At 35.4% G+C, this 17,686-nt stretch overlaps 1 protein-coding gene and 1 long non-coding RNA gene across 2 annotated transcripts; both read right to left on the bottom strand.

Annotated features, from left to right (window-relative positions):
* Positions 1-1,235: 1,235 nt before the first annotated feature.
* Positions 1,236-17,189, bottom strand: LOC108207852 (beta-adaptin-like protein B). The gene is made up of 24 exons (XM_064086949.1): positions 16,954-17,189; positions 15,250-15,447; positions 15,047-15,160; positions 14,665-14,915; positions 12,969-13,104; positions 12,627-12,806; positions 12,417-12,509; positions 12,118-12,329; positions 11,938-12,001; positions 11,675-11,854; positions 11,315-11,407; positions 10,746-11,140; positions 10,455-10,644; positions 10,178-10,381; positions 9,426-9,722; positions 4,831-5,025; positions 4,113-4,254; positions 3,971-4,002; positions 3,708-3,887; positions 3,348-3,440; positions 2,784-3,178; positions 2,493-2,682; positions 2,216-2,419; positions 1,236-1,761 (listed from the first exon to the last, which is right to left on the bottom strand). Exons 1-24 carry the CDS (start codon positions 17,038-17,040, stop codon positions 1,462-1,464), a joined length of 4,425 nt encoding a protein of 1,474 aa, XP_063943019.1. The 5' UTR covers positions 17,041-17,189; the 3' UTR covers positions 1,236-1,461.
* On the bottom strand, positions 5,152-6,230 carry LOC135150868 (uncharacterized). Its single transcript, XR_010289308.1, has 3 exons — positions 6,109-6,230; positions 5,794-5,848; positions 5,152-5,292 (listed from the first exon to the last, which is right to left on the bottom strand). It is a non-coding gene; the product is annotated as an uncharacterized LOC135150868 (long non-coding RNA).
* Positions 17,190-17,686: the final 497 nt, after the last annotated feature.

The raw sequence follows: 17,686 nt of genomic DNA, 5'->3' as shown, positions 1-17,686 counted from the left end.
CAACTATTTTTCTCTAGCCACGTAAAAGTAATCATTTTATGATTTATAGAGAGAAGAAAATGAACATATAAGTAAATAAATTTAAAAATAAAAAAAATTCTTAAATTAATAGTATCTTATTTCTCTCATTGTAACATTAACAACAAAAATTTAAATTATCTCTAAATTAATATTTTTACACGTGCTATGTTATTTTACTTTTACCAAGATTTGAATTCCGGAATAAACGTCAAAACGAGCCGAGCCAGCACGACGAAGCTATACAAAGTTGAAAAAACATTAACGTAAATGGATAAAGACAGACAGGTGTAAGGAAGCAGACAGCTGTCCGCAGGACCTTCTTATCCTACTGGGAATATGACACTATTGTTGTACCTTCTAGATATGTATATCATGATATCATCTGTATTGTAAGTAATATTACTACTCCTACATTTTTATATTTGCTACAGGGAGTTTCGAAATTTTGAATTCGGGTTTGGAGTCCGCTCCTCTATTCTTCGAATCGTAATTGGCTCGATTTTCGAGGCAGCACGTAAGAAAAGCCTATCAGGCCCACTTTGGTGTCAAATTTCCTTTTCTCCTTCAAAATTGATGTAATAGGCCCACTTGGGTCCATAGCCCACATGCCCCCGTTTATTTATTTCCTTGTTTGTGCTACTTTTGATAAAACTGCATACCATGTTTTGGGTTAGATAGGGACGTATGACGGTATGAGTCTCATTAATATTTAGGTGTATAATAATGTGGTACTAACCCAATTTTATACAAGAACAGAGAAAGACGTGGGAAGACGTAGAATTATAATAAACAACTTCGAGGATAAATCAGAGGATGTTAATCTGTGAAATTAAAAGCTGTAATTTTGTGCTGGGTTTGAGGAAGGCTTAAAACCCGTATTTTAAATTGTTTTCGAATTTAAACAAGAAAATATATGTTTTTATAATAAGTTGAAATTCTACTTAAAGCCAGAAATAAAGCTGTACTGACTTAAAATCAGAAGTTAGTTTGCGAACTTAATTTCTAAAACATTTTTTTAATAATTTATCCATAATCATTTTTATTTTTAATAATCATAAATCATTAATAAACCAATCATTAATAAGCCAGTAATAAGCCAGTAGAGTATTACCTAAACTGACATTTTAAACTCATCCAGACCACTATAATTTTGATTCTGGTAATAAGTTAACAATTAGCAATCCTTTTCCAACACACAGCAACTATAACCTGCCTGAATTCACAATAAATCATTATAAATGTAACAAAAAAAATTATTGTAATACATGTGTTCACCTACAAAATTGGAAGTTCAACCACCAATATCGTATTAAGCAAACAAGCTTCAAGAGAAAAAGAGGGACATATTAAGAACTACTAGTCCACATGACGGTGAAAAGGAAAACTACAAAACAGAAGGCAAAACAATAAGAATATGTAAGACGACATACAGTATGTATATTAATTCTTAAGGAGGATCTCCAGGGCTTCAAAGAAAAGAGGAGCCATTTCAGGGCTAGGCGTCTTAATTGCACACTTGAGGCCAGGAATTCCGACTACTGTAGTGAGTTCAATCAAGAAAGGGATTGGTTGAGGAGTCTTGGCAGAGAGATACAGGACCTCCTGGTTAGCATGTTTACGCTTTGCAATGAAGAACATATTTGATGCGGCCAGCCGGTCTAGGGTAGCTTCCACACTATTGATCACGATTCCTGGAAAATCCTTTATGACCTCGTTCGAGTCTGGCAGTGACTTCCATGTCTGTAATGTGGAATAACAATAGCAATAAATTTCTAATTCAGGAAATTCAGCTGGGCACAAGATTGTTATAAGTCAAAACTATCCCAGTGTACAGTGACTTCCATGTCTGTAATGTGGAATAACAATAGCAATAAATTTCTAATTCAGGAAATTCAGCTGGGCACAAGATTGTTATAAGTCAAAACTATCCCAGTGTAATTCAGGAAGAACATGGGCTACTTTGGAAAGAGTACAAAACAACAGTAGAAGTTACAGAACACTACTCGGTTGCAGAATCCAAAGTTGTAAATTTATTTTAGATGGCAGAATCCAAAGTTGTATATTGGTTTTAGATAGTAGCAAAATTATTTCATCAACTGAAATCATATACATACCATAATCAAAAGTATTCATCTATTCAATTATTTCAACTATAAGGCATTCAAAAAAATACAGGCAACACAAGCTTTGTTACCTCAAGAAAAGATGTACGCTCCATCCTCCCATCCTCCGTAAAAAGAACCAACAATGAGATTTTATCATTGAAGTACCACACAGGTTGCTGAGAATTTTTCACAGCGACCTGTAAAAGTGTGTTTGGTGGACCAGGGGCTACATTTTGGAACAAAACCATGGGAAGAAGAGTTCTGGCAGACGACCCAGGTTGCACTTGTGGGACCTGAAAAACAATGATTATGATTACAAGAAGTTAAGGATTAAGAAGCCCTGTTTAAGTTTAATATAATTTGTACCTGAAGTGGTCCAGCGGAAGCAAGACCAAATGTATTCTTATTGAACTGAATCATGAATCCATCAAGGGGAACCTGTGAATTGTTCTCAAATAATATGCTGTAGTATATCTGGCCATCTTTTCGTATCAGTTGTGCACTGATTTGCAAACCTTGACCAGTTGAGGCAGGCAACACAATAGGTAGAGTGGGGCTGCAAGCAAAAAGAAACATGAGAAAATTACATGTTAGTAAAACAGACTGATGCCATAGGCCGATCTGGTGTACCAATTAAAAAGGGTACTAAAAACTTACACATCAAGCGTTTCAGGCTGGTCAAGGGACACGATAGCATTACTACTGCTATCGCCATCCCCCATCAGATCAAGCAAATCGGGTAAAGGTGCTGCCGGGACTGGTTGCCGCGGTGCAGCTTGTGGAGCATTGCTTGAAGTTGGTGGTGGTGATGCACCATTGTCAATTCCATGAGAAGGTGATTCCGAGTATCCTGGCTCACCTGCTTCTGGGTAGTCATCTTCATCGGTTCTTTGAACAGTTCTCACACGTGTTACAAATGTATCTGGGGGCTTGTGGTAGACAGAGGACAATGTGGCAATGTTGGCAAGAAGCTCATCAAGAAGAGATGAATCAAGGAGATTTGAATCATCACTTATCACAGGCTTTTCCGCTAAAACAACGTCCTTTGCTGCCTGAGTAATAATATAAAGCTCTAATTCTTGGAGGAAGGTAACATGACATGAAAAGCAGAAACAACTTCAAGCGACAAATTAAGGAACGACAGAAATATTAAAGCATGATTAAGGTTCATTTGGCAGGGTCGTTTTTTTTGTGGGGGGTGGGGGGGGGGGGGGGCATTACCTCGGGATCAGTTGAAAGAAGGCGCCAGTATATGTATGCACGATCTCGTAAATCTGGATTGTCAGTCTCAACCGTAGCATTATTCAAGACAACCTTCATAGATAATACACGAGGTTAGTATATATGAGAAATACACTGCAAGCAATCAGCAAGCACTTCAGCTCTACATGCCACTTTAAAGTAGTGCATGTCAGTACAACAGAAGAGAAAATCAAAATGTAGTCTTGGGAACAAAAACAAGCACCATAAAGCAGCCTGTATAGGCATATAATGGCAAAACTGCAATACAAGCATTCTTTTGAAATGAAAAAGGAGTTGTGAAAGCACAAATTTAAGCACAATCTTCTATGATTTCAACACCTGAATCATCTGCTGAGGGCCTTCAGTAGGTTTTTTGAGAAATAGTTTGACTGTGGCCGTCAGCAACTGCAACTGAACTTGAGCAGGTTCTTCGGGGAAGGTCTCTAAAAAGCTTTCGAGGAGCTCATCAGCATTGTCAATTCTTTCCGCATATTCACCAATAATCCAGATCATTGACGCCTATGAACAAAAGAATATAAGAGAATATATGCGATGAAAAATATGATACAGAAATATTACAATATTATAGTTCTTGTCATTACCTTGGTCACCTTGCTGAACTCCATACCAGTGGCTAAACAAAATAAATAATTAATAACCGTTACTATCATTGTACCTTCAATCTAGACTACTCGAAATTCCCCAATCCATATACATCAAGTAGTAAATGTCATTGTTGCTTACGGTAATCATTTTCCCTTTCACCAATGTCAGTGCTGCTGCTACTATCAAAGTCAAAATCTTCGTCTACTTCATTCCCAGTGGGGTGCTCAAGAACACTCAACGCATTCCTTTGCAGTTTCACCTCAACCCCGTTCTTCAGAACCTTTTGTGCAGGAAATAATATAAACGTTAAAAGATAATTAGGGTAAATTATGAGAGGTGGAGGGTACAGCTATAGTTGAACAATGTAAAGAGAAACTAACTATACAGAAGCATCAGTACACATCACCTAAACTATATTATCTCCAAACATTGTTTCTTGCAGAGTTACTTAACGACTACAAGATCGTTGAGATCACAGCAGGGCATTTGTTCAAAATAGAGTATTACTTAACATACTGAGTTCATGCCTAAAATAATTACAGGTTCGCAAATTAACCTCTAGAGTATTAACATCTATTTCAGACAATCTCGTCATTAAAATCAAGAAAAAAGTTCGCTAAGAATTGAAATAGAAGTGTACTACAATCTATCTTTTTATATCTTGCATAAGGCCAGAAGCAAAGTCTGTAAACAGTCAAATACTAGTACAGATTATTATCAAGACTCTATGCAAAGAAACACCATAGAATCCTAAACCATATAAAGGTTCGAATTAAAGTGATAAAAGGTAAATAACATAGGCAAAAACATGAGAGTGAATAAGTAAAGGCAAAAAACAGAAAGAGGATATTATTACCAGCCAATGCCAACCACCGAGTCCAACAGCCTTCTTGACAACTCCTTGCAGACCCACCAAAACAGACTTTGTTCTGTTATTTCCTGTCACAATAACTTTGGTATGCCTAGGAAGAACAGAAAGCTCTTCATCACCACTTTCCTCCCTCAAAGGCGAGAATACCCGAGAAGAACACATCACAGGCTCCAACATTTTTCAGCTCTCAAACTATAAAACTAAACAAAGTTTTAATCTTCTTTAACTATCGAATCCGATTCTCAAACTATAAATCAATCTATACATCTAAATTCCTTTTGATTGCCTATATTTACAAACACTAATCTAGAATAAAAACTCGGGACTACTAACAAGTAAGAAGAAAAAACCCACTAATCAATGTTTTTGATTCTACAGTGCTAATTAGACTCTCTGATCACCTACCCTAAAAACTACAACCTCAGCTCAAACCCCATCTCAAGATTCCTGAAAACAAAGGATAAAATTGAGGGGTGGGTATAAAAAGATTCAAATGAAGCATAAGTACTATTATACTGCAAGCAATTAATAGAGAGAGATAAAATTGTGCAGCATAAATATAGACATGGACAACTATTTATAAGAGGTCTGACACGAAATTTATAAGGGAATGTTGAATGCAATTGGACCTTCCATTAATTCAAGAAAATCCAGCACGGGCTAATCTTGATCACAATAAATGATTTTATTTTCACTTTTTTTCACTTCTATTTAGCTACTTAAATCACAGGGGGGCTAATAATTTGTTGTCAATAATCAGCATCAGATAGATCTTTGAACTATAATCAATTCTATAACAAGAAAAGCCAGTAATTTGAACTATAAGATTGCAATATACTTGACTAAAAATATTAATCAAACAGTAGTGTACTGAAAAAGAGCTAGAAAGAAAGATGAAACAATATGTAGTGTGTGTGTGTGTGTGTGTGTGTGTGTTAAAGAACTTACCAAGATTGGTGGAATCAGCGAGATTTGAATGAAGAAAATGCATGCAGTTGGGGTTCTAGAGAATCAACACAGACAGAACATAATCAAGAAACAAGAAAGAAGCAGAGAGAGAGAAAGAGAGAGATGCAAAAACTTGAATATGCCTAAAACAAATGCACTGATAATGCAAGAAATCAAGTTAAAAATCTTGAAAATGTATTGGGAGAGAGAGAGAGAGATGAAGTTAAAAATCTTGAAAAATCTTGAAAATGTATTAGTAGTACAGAGCAGAGAGAGATGGGAGAGAGAGAGGATAATAAAATAAATGCTTACTACCAACTGGTGCAGCTGCTGCCAATGGGGGAAGAAAGAAAGAGTACTGTTTGAAAAAGTAAACACACACACAAACACCACCCCGTACACTCACTCATTCACTCTTTTCCTACCACCTAGTAGACTGTTTTCTTATTCACCGTTTCTTTTTGTAACACAACCTTTTATTACCGGTCACTTTTATTTCATTATTATAATGCCACCGTTTAATTCATGAAGCTGCTTCTATCTACCCTTTTGGCTCGGCTCATTGTCTCTGTGTGAACTTTTATAATGAGTCATAAAAAATATGTAAATTCATTATTATTTATTTTCATGCTAATTATTGAGAAATTTTGGCTTATAAGATTCGAATATTTGGTATTACTATTTACAATTTTACAATTCATTATAATAGAAAAATGAGAAATAGTTTTGTGGCTAAGTGTTACAAATTTTGTCACCTGAATTTTACAACTTGACTTCGGCGACTACAAGGGAGGGGCGGATCTAGGAAGAGGCACGCGAGTACACGTGTCCCCTTTAAGTTTCAGGTGTTTTTTGAAAATCTGCTTCGTGCTCACTAACATTTGTATGCTAGATCCGCCTTTGCGACTACCTAAACACATTCAGGTTAATTTCCAAGTCGAATTTTGAATATTAAAATTTGAATATATTCGAAATTTAATTCAGATAGAGGAATAGAAATTTGAACACATAAAGATGTTATTTTGTTGTTTTGAAGTTAATAAGAGCATCTCCAAGAGACTCTTCATTTAGGCTTCTAACTTGAGATTTGAGGAGGGAGAAGCAAAATATTGCTCCAAAAGACTCTTAAGTGACTCTTAAATCTTAAGAGCCTCTTGTTTCTCTCTCCTCTCTCCTCAAAGTTAAGAGCCACCACATGGCTCCTAACTTATTTTTTTACAATAAAAAAATTCTTCCCTCCAATCAACCTCCATCTTTCCCTCTCTTTTGTTATAGTGGAGCCCAATATATGAATAAAATATGAAATAGAGAAGAGATGTAGAGAGTATTGTTGGAGTTTACACTCTTAACTTTGTCCTAAATTACTAAAAGCCACATTTTTTATATTATATTTAGGAGCCAACAAGAAGGCTCTTGGAGATGCTCTAAAAGGAAAATTAGAAGCGTCGATGTCACTGTGCTGTCCCCAGTTAGGTAGACGTTACTTTGAAAACCTCCTCAAATGTAACGCAAGTGTTGTGTATATAACGTATAATAATTGTGTCAGTTTCTTTTCGTGAAAATAGTAAAATAATTTTCCAATTCATGTGCAGTACTATTTTCTCTTTTCATAAACAATTTCCTGTATGTCATCGTCTTCCAGCTGATTTACTCAAAACTGCACAATCAGACAAACGACAACACAACAGTTTCAATCCTCGTTTCTGTTAATAAAATATATTTCATTTTTAATCTATTTGCACTACTTGATAATGAAAATTTTATAACATATTTATCAATTTATAAATTACATATAGATACTAAACTTTTCGAAAAGTGTTAATTCTCTTTCATGATGGTATAATTTAGCTTTATATTTTCTCAATCTCAAAATAATAGTTGGTTAATCTAGTCAAAATGATCAAATTTTACCAATAATTATACATTTAATATATTAGAAAAATTAAAAACATTTAATAAAATATATATTAAACTATTCTAATTTTTTTTAATATAAAATTAATCAAATATAATTTTGTTTACATCAAAATTTAGTTAATTATTGAAGACCATTATACGGGGAAGGTATTACGCATACGAGTTCTTTAAATGGAACAGCGGCAGATATCCCATCCCTGCGGGACCCGCATTTATACAACATCGGATTCCTCTGTGTTCAAAATCTCCGACAACTATTTTTCTCTAGCCACGTAAAAGTAATCATTTTATGATTTATAGAGAGAAGAAAATGAACATATAAGTAAATAAATTTAAAAATAAAAAAAATTCTTAAATTAATAGTATCTTATTTCTCTCATTGTAACATTAACAACAAAAATTTAAATTATCTCTAAATTAATATTTTTACACGTGCTATGTTATTTTACTTTTACCAAGATTTGAATTCCGGAATAAACGTCAAAACGAGCCGAGCCAGCACGACGAAGCTATACAAAGTTGAAAAAACATTAACGTAAATGGATAAAGACAGACAGGTGTAAGGAAGCAGACAGCTGTCCGCAGGACCTTCTTATCCTACTGGGAATATGACACTATTGTTGTACCTTCTAGATATGTATATCATGATATCATCTGTATTGTAAGTAATATTACTACTCCTACATTTTTATATTTGCTACAGGGAGTTTCGAAATTTTGAATTCGGGTTTGGAGTCCGCTCCTCTATTCTTCGAATCGTAATTGGCTCGATTTTCGAGGCAGCACGTAAGAAAAGCCTATCAGGCCCACTTTGGTGTCAAATTTCCTTTTCTCCTTCAAAATTGATGTAATAGGCCCACTTGGGTCCATAGCCCACATGCCCCCGTTTATTTATTTCCTTGTTTGTGCTACTTTTGATAAAACTGCATACCATGTTTTGGGTTAGATAGGGACGTATGACGGTATGAGTCTCATTAATATTTAGGTGTATAATAATGTGGTACTAACCCAATTTTATACAAGAACAGAGAAAGACGTGGGAAGACGTAGAATTATAATAAACAACTTCGAGGATAAATCAGAGGATGTTAATCTGTGAAATTAAAAGCTGTAATTTTGTGCTGGGTTTGAGGAAGGCTTAAAACCCGTATTTTAAATTGTTTTCGAATTTAAACAAGAAAATATATGTTTTTATAATAAGTTGAAATTCTACTTAAAGCCAGAAATAAAGCTGTACTGACTTAAAATCAGAAGTTAGTTTGCGAACTTAATTTCTAAAACATTTTTTTAATAATTTATCCATAATCATTTTTATTTTTAATAATCATAAATCATTAATAAACCAATCATTAATAAGCCAGTAATAAGCCAGTAGAGTATTACCTAAACTGACATTTTAAACTCATCCAGACCACTATAATTTTGATTCTGGTAATAAGTTAACAATTAGCAATCCTTTTCCAACACACAGCAACTATAACCTGCCTGAATTCACAATAAATCATTATAAATGTAACAAAAAAAATTATTGTAATACATGTGTTCACCTACAAAATTGGAAGTTCAACCACCAATATCGTATTAAGCAAACAAGCTTCAAGAGAAAAAGAGGGACATATTAAGAACTACTAGTCCACATGACGGTGAAAAGGAAAACTACAAAACAGAAGGCAAAACAATAAGAATATGTAAGACGACATACAGTATGTATATTAATTCTTAAGGAGGATCTCCAGGGCTTCAAAGAAAAGAGGAGCCATTTCAGGGCTAGGCGTCTTAATTGCACACTTGAGGCCAGGAATTCCGACTACTGTAGTGAGTTCAATCAAGAAAGGGATTGGTTGAGGAGTCTTGGCAGAGAGATACAGGACCTCCTGGTTAGCATGTTTACGCTTTGCAATGAAGAACATATTTGATGCGGCCAGCCGGTCTAGGGTAGCTTCCACACTATTGATCACGATTCCTGGAAAATCCTTTATGACCTCGTTCGAGTCTGGCAGTGACTTCCATGTCTGTAATGTGGAATAACAATAGCAATAAATTTCTAATTCAGGAAATTCAGCTGGGCACAAGATTGTTATAAGTCAAAACTATCCCAGTGTACAGTGACTTCCATGTCTGTAATGTGGAATAACAATAGCAATAAATTTCTAATTCAGGAAATTCAGCTGGGCACAAGATTGTTATAAGTCAAAACTATCCCAGTGTAATTCAGGAAGAACATGGGCTACTTTGGAAAGAGTACAAAACAACAGTAGAAGTTACAGAACACTACTCGGTTGCAGAATCCAAAGTTGTAAATTTATTTTAGATGGCAGAATCCAAAGTTGTATATTGGTTTTAGATAGTAGCAAAATTATTTCATCAACTGAAATCATATACATACCATAATCAAAAGTATTCATCTATTCAATTATTTCAACTATAAGGCATTCAAAAAAAATACAGGCAACACAAGCTTTGTTACCTCAAGAAAAGATGTACGCTCCATCCTCCCATCCTCCGTAAAAAGAACCAACAATGAGATTTTATCATTGAAGTACCACACAGGTTGCTGAGAATTTTTCACAGCGACCTGTAAAAGTGTGTTTGGTGGACCAGGGGCTACATTTTGGAACAAAACCATGGGAAGAAGAGTTCTGGCAGACGACCCAGGTTGCACTTGTGGGACCTGAAAAACAATGATTATGATTACAAGAAGTTAAGGATTAAGAAGCCCTGTTTAAGTTTAATATAATTTGTACCTGAAGTGGTCCAGCGGAAGCAAGACCAAATGTATTCTTATTGAACTGAATCATGAATCCATCAAGGGGAACCTGTGAATTGTTCTCAAATAATATGCTGTAGTATATCTGGCCATCTTTTCGTATCAGTTGTGCACTGATTTGCAAACCTTGACCAGTTGAGGCAGGCAACACAATAGGTAGAGTGGGGCTGCAAGCAAAAAGAAACATGAGAAAATTACATGTTAGTAAAACAGACTGATGCCATAGGCCGATCTGGTGTACCAATTAAAAAGGGTACTAAAAACTTACACATCAAGCGTTTCAGGCTGGTCAAGGGACACGATAGCATTACTACTGCTATCGCCATCCCCCATCAGATCAAGCAAATCGGGTAAAGGTGCTGCCGGGACTGGTTGCCGCGGTGCAGCTTGTGGAGCATTGCTTGAAGTTGGTGGTGGTGATGCACCATTGTCAATTCCATGAGAAGGTGATTCCGAGTATCCTGGCTCACCTGCTTCTGGGTAGTCATCTTCATCGGTTCTTTGAACAGTTCTCACACGTGTTACAAATGTATCTGGGGGCTTGTGGTAGACAGAGGACAATGTGGCAATGTTGGCAAGAAGCTCATCAAGAAGAGATGAATCAAGGAGATTTGAATCATCACTTATCACAGGCTTTTCCGCTAAAACAACGTCCTTTGCTGCCTGAGTAATAATATAAAGCTCTAATTCTTGGAGGAAGGTAACATGACATGAAAAGCAGAAACAACTTCAAGCGACAAATTAAGGAACGACAGAAATATTAAAGCATGATTAAGGTTCATTTGGCAGGGTCGTTTTTTTTGTGGGGGGTGGGGGGGGGGGGGGGGGGGGCATTACCTCGGGATCAGTTGAAAGAAGGCGCCAGTATATGTATGCACGATCTCGTAAATCTGGATTGTCAGTCTCAACCGTAGCATTATTCAAGACAACCTTCATAGATAATACACGAGGTTAGTATATATGAGAAATACACTGCAAGCAATCAGCAAGCACTTCAGCTCTACATGCCACTTTAAAGTAGTGCATGTCAGTACAACAGAAGAGAAAATCAAAATGTAGTCTTGGGAACAAAAACAAGCACCATAAAGCAGCCTGTATAGGCATATAATGGCAAAACTGCAATACAAGCATTCTTTTGAAATGAAAAAGGAGTTGTGAAAGCACAAATTTAAGCACAATCTTCTATGATTTCAACACCTGAATCATCTGCTGAGGGCCTTCAGTAGGTTTTTTGAGAAATAGTTTGACTGTGGCCGTCAGCAACTGCAACTGAACTTGAGCAGGTTCTTCGGGGAAGGTCTCTAAAAAGCTTTCGAGGAGCTCATCAGCATTGTCAATTCTTTCCGCATATTCACCAATAATCCAGATCATTGACGCCTATGAACAAAAGAATATAAGAGAATATATGCGATGAAAAATATGATACAGAAATATTACAATATTATAGTTCTTGTCATTACCTTGGCCTCCGGCTCATCTAAAGTGTCTAAACTCTCACATAGTGTGGCAATAATGGATTCATAACTGAAAGGTAAAATGAAATAAAAATTCAATTTTCCATATGCGAGGCCAACAACTGCTCTAATTTGTACAACCATAGTGTAACCCATCATGCGAAAGAAAAAGAGCAAGAAACTTACGTATTAGGATATCTCCTAAAAATATCTTTAATGACTATAATGGCCTCTTGAACCACATAATTTACTTTAATTTTGATCAACTCAAGCAGAACACTTATACATCGCTCAGCAGCTCTCTCTAACTTGATAGCACAACGTCCAATAGCACGCACGGCTCTTCTGACAAAATCTACGTCTACTTCTGTAGCATATTCTTTGAACTCCAATAAAACCTATATTGTAAGATAGAAATGTCACTGGAAGATAAGCACAATGTAATTGTATAAATATAATACAATGAAGTACCAAACACTACTCACCTGGTCTATGTTTCTGTCTGAAGCAAGTTTTATCATAATTTCCAACTTCTCCATCTTCACATATATTGGATCATTGTATTTGCAGAAAAACACCTAGCCAGTTACAAGTTTTTATAAGCCATCCACATATAGGATAAGCAAAAGGCAACTAGGCAAGTCATAAAGGAGATGACTTGTATGTGCAGTGAAATGAAAACCACGTTGTATCACCTTGATTTCATGAGCAAGAATTGAAGGTCGTCTTTGTACGATAAGATTTATGTTTCGCAGGGCAACATATTGAATCTCAGGTTCTGCAGACAGTAATGTCACAAGAGGTGGAGCCATTTTCTTGTAAGGGTTACGAACTGCATCAGGACTGGTTATGAGTTCCATTTGTTGAAGAATCATCTGCACAATAAAGTAAGGACTTACTCTGGAGATACAAAGATCATTACTCAGGAAAAAAGGTGGTAGACAGTAACAAATATACACATATAGAGAATCATTTTGTCTACATAAAAACAGTTCAAAACAATATGAGAACCATTTATATGTAGGATATCAACTTGCCTTGACAGCTGAGAGGACAACAGCACAATTTGCATGTTGTAAACGTGGAGTGACTCGCTCAACAATATTTTCAGCTTCAAGGGCATCGGCAGCCTTGTACTTCGAAAGTGCATCCAATATGAAAACTTGACCCCACCTGAACAGTTAATTCATATTTAAGTCAGGAAGAGATGCATGACATCATTTATACAGCCCACGACTTTCCAGTACATAATAGATACTACGCAGAATTCAGAGACTGAAACAACTATAACAAACTTTAAACATTAAAAATTATTCATGGCCTACGATATGATAATAGTATCATAAGCACTGCACATATAAATGATGTAAATAAAGTGTCGATTACACAAAAATATCCCTCCCACAGTGGAATGAGAATTTTCAACCACAAGGGTTACCTCTATTAGAAAGAAAGGTTGAAAAACTAAAAGAAAAAGTGAGGCTACAAGAACAAGTCTCTTACAAAACAGAAACTACATAACTATTCAATCCTTGAATCCCTTAGTAACAAGGAAAGGTCTGCCATTCACCAGAGGGTGATTGAGGACAAATTCACAAAAGGCACATACACATACAAAAGAAGCATATGATTATGCAACACAACACATAGTATCTGTAGTAGGTGATCATACAACCTATTTTACAGTATAACACTATGTGAGACCTCTCTTGCTTGGACTTGGGTGCAGAGTGATTAACAAGACACATAGACAAATGCCAGAATTAATATTTTTAGATACTGGTACAGGGATACAGGATATTGTATTAGAAAATAATTAAAAGAGGTTATTCACTTGTACCTAAAGAATTGAATATATTTTTTTACCTAAAATTCATATGATGTTTATTGTCAATGAACACATTTGCTTGGAATTGGGTGCAGAGTGATTAACAAGACACATAGACAAACGCCAGAATCAATATTTTTAGACACTGGTACACGGATACAGGATAATGTATTAGAAAATAATTAAAAGAGGTTATTTACTTGTACCTAAAAAATTGAATTTTTTTTTCCTAAAATTCATATCAGATGTTTATTGTCAATGAACAAATTTGCATCAATACCGCAGCAGCATCGCATCCTCTTATTCTTAGTTTTCCTTTATCTTCATCCGAAGTCTATCTCGTATGTGGTTTTTTAGTTTGTCAAAGTTCAAATTTTACTCGAGAAATCAGACAAGGAATAAGCATTTTGTTCGAGTGCCCAAGGGCCCAGCATAGGTACAGTAGCAGCATAGCAGAATGTAAAAAAGACCGGGTAACATGGCATGAGACACAGTAATAAACAAACAGGATGACTACATATAAAAATATAATCAAATTGCTGCCACCACCTGCTTATGTCTGCCTACTACAAGCAACATCCTGGCAAGGTTAATACTTAAGCATGGCACGTACGAATACATATTGTAATAACACGTGCGAATTTGTATATACATAAATAAATATGTGCACTTTATTATGACTTGTGAATTATCTAAAAGTTTCCAATAAGGAAACAAAAAAGAAAAAAGTTCTGATATTACATCCTTACTAATAGTTTGTACATGTATTAAGATATACTCAAGGGAGTGTTTAATATTATCTACCAACAGTAGTCAAAAATAACATGGTATACAAGTCTAGTAATGCATGTCTAATATAGCTTGAAAATTATGACAATTAATCATATAGATAATAATGAACTTACTCGGTGCATTCATTTAGAGCAGTAAGAAGTTTTGAAAGTGTGTGACTGGTGATCTCAAATATAGGCTTGCTACTGTTATCTTGAATCTCTGCAAGAGCAGCAACAGCATTTGCCACAACCATGGGATTATTGTCAGATATCAAATCTTTTAGAGCATCTAGAAACCCTCTATCCTCAACTAGCTCAGCGTTAATGTCGTACAATTTAGCAACACATATTGCAGCTGTCTTGCGAACATATGGATCATCATCCTGAAAGAAATAAAAAATTGAAACAAGGACACTGAATAACCGATAATTTACATATTATGCCTAAAACTAAATCGGAAATTTTTGGGGTGCAGAAGACATCATAGTGTGAAGTGGAATAGAAAAACAGCTACCTTGAGACATCTCTGGAGAGGATCACAGAGATACTCTGTAATTTTATCAACACGAATGCATCCCATTGTTCGTACAGCCAATGCACGAATGAGAGGGTTTGGGTCTTGTGAGTCCTGGAACAATACATCAGCAAGTTTTTTTTATTATAAAAAAAAAAAAAACTAGCGCATTTATGATTAATAACATTTCCTATAACTCTTACCTTCACAAAAGTATTTACAGCAAGTATCGCGAGATCTGGCTGGCTCTTAGCATAATTTATAAGATACAGATAAACAAGCTTTTTGAGCTCCAAGTTCTCTGTCTGCATGCAATTTACAACATCAGTGAACAATGATGAAACATCTTTCCCGACAGTCATGGCGGCAATAACTTTTTTAACAGCATCTTTTCTCTTGTCCTGCATGCCAATAAAAAGGACTATTAGGATATAATTGAGAAACACAAATGCTACCAGATGTCATGACTAAAAAGGTAAGGATGTCATTCTCATCAATCTATATGGTCAAATATTCACAAAACTGGCAACTTCCTCCCCAGTCCCCCAAAAAGCAGATAAAAAATAGATCTACAAAAAAAGTTCCTGCGCTACATATATTCGCAAACTCAAACTTTGTATGATGATTGATGATAACATAACTACACAAGTGATTATGCATAATACAGAATACTAAATAACAGGAACCATAGGTAATACAGTCACAAGCGGTCCTTTGATTTTACACAAATGGATGAAATTAACTTGCATTTTGTTTAAATGTATCATTTATTACTCATGGGCCTGATTCAGAGTTTAGCACAGACCCCCACATATTCTTTTTAGACGACCCTGGAGTCCAGGACCCTGAACGTAATCTACATGATTACATTCACAAAACATTAATCTACATACCCTTCCCTCCTCAAATTGCCAGGAACAAACTCTGCATAAATTCTCAGTTTAGTCTTAAAATTATTTGCAAACCTAAACTTCGTACAAGCCACACACAAGTTATTAAAACTTAAATTTGCACAAGAGATCAGGAACCATACAAAACAATCTCCCAATTGTGCACAATCTCTTGGTTTTGGCTAATTCCGCACTACGATATATTATATTACATGTATTGCGAGGAGGAAAGTCAGCTATAATCCTTGTACTACACAATTTAACAGTCAATGTGCATAAATCATATATAAATGCAAACTGTAATCATTTGAAACAATCTCACTCTTACCACACAATCTAGCCTGATTTAACTATCACTTCATTCACTGTGCCCATTCTATTTCATAGCTAAGAAACACAACTAACCAGAACTAATCAACAATGATCTTACCGCTAATTTTTACCATCTAAACCTTCTAATCGGTTATATTAACTCATACCTGTAATCCCAGAGGCTCTCTCAATACATCTTATCACACATTCTAACCTATATTATCCGTCACTTTATTCCCTGCTTGAGGCATTTTACTTTATAACTAAAATTCACGAACAACTACTCAGTCACACCTAACTGATACCGAGAACACTTTTAGCATCTAAACCTAGACTACTTTTAGCATCTAGACCTAGAACTAAAAAATACAACAAAATCGACATCTGCTGCGTAAACTCGTGCCTCTAAACTAATTGCAAACACATTCACCATACACACTCATAGCAGATCCCTGCCCTAAAACAATTCCACAATCAATCACTGCAAATCTATACACATCCACACACAGCATAGAGCAAAATCAATAGCGAAACTGAAGCAGATCTGTAATTAAAAGAGCATAATACACAATTCAATAGTTCAATTGAAACAAATCAAGCATAAATCGAAGTAAACGGGGCAAATTCAGCAAAATTCCTGGTATGATATAGATATATTATATGGATACATGAGATGTGTATGTGTATGTGCAAAGTTAAGAGCACCTTGTACTGAGAATTGAGTTCCTCTTTGAGCTCCGGGATTTCTCCCTTTTTAGTAGTGGAGAAGTACTTGGAGTCGTGGCCACTCATCTTTTCCGGCGATCGGAGCCGGAGAGAGATCGAGAGAGAGGCGAGGGAGATCGAGAGAGAGAGAGTTGAATAAAAGATTACTAGTAGTCTTGTTGGAAATGGCGATCGAGGATGTCTAAAAATTGGAAAGGCGCGTGTTTGTTATCGTTCACCGGTGATTTTATTTTTTCTGAGGATTAAATTCAAGAGTCATCGCCTGGCATTGGCTGACAAAAAGAATAAATAAATAAAAATTCAAGAGTCGCGATTCGAAAATCAAACTGGGTCATGTATTGTATCTTGAAATTTTTAATATTTATTTGATTTTACAGTTGAACTATACATACAAAAAAATATATTATATTTTGAGATAATTTTAAACATCGATAAATATATAAAAAATATGTATTTAGATTAGAGTGTTAAGTTCTATGGAGTACAAAAAAAATTGGAGTATTGGAGTACAAAGTTGGATAAAATGTAATCTAGTCATCTAAATTTCAAATTTTTTTGTCCAATAATATTTGTAAATATTTGACAACATACACATTATGTTCTGCAACATAAACATCGTAATGAAATTTATAAATCGTTGGACTCTATGTTCTGCACTATAACTAATAAGCAGAACAATAATCCTAATACTTGTTAAAGTTGAAAGATATTA

This window comes from Daucus carota, chromosome 2 (genome assembly GCF_001625215.2).
Source record: "Daucus carota subsp. sativus chromosome 2, DH1 v3.0, whole genome shotgun sequence".
Lineage (NCBI taxonomy): Eukaryota > Viridiplantae > Streptophyta > Magnoliopsida > Apiales > Apiaceae > Daucus > Daucus carota.
The sequence above is the reverse complement of the archived record's forward strand: the minus strand, read 5'-3'. Positions and strand labels throughout refer to the sequence as shown.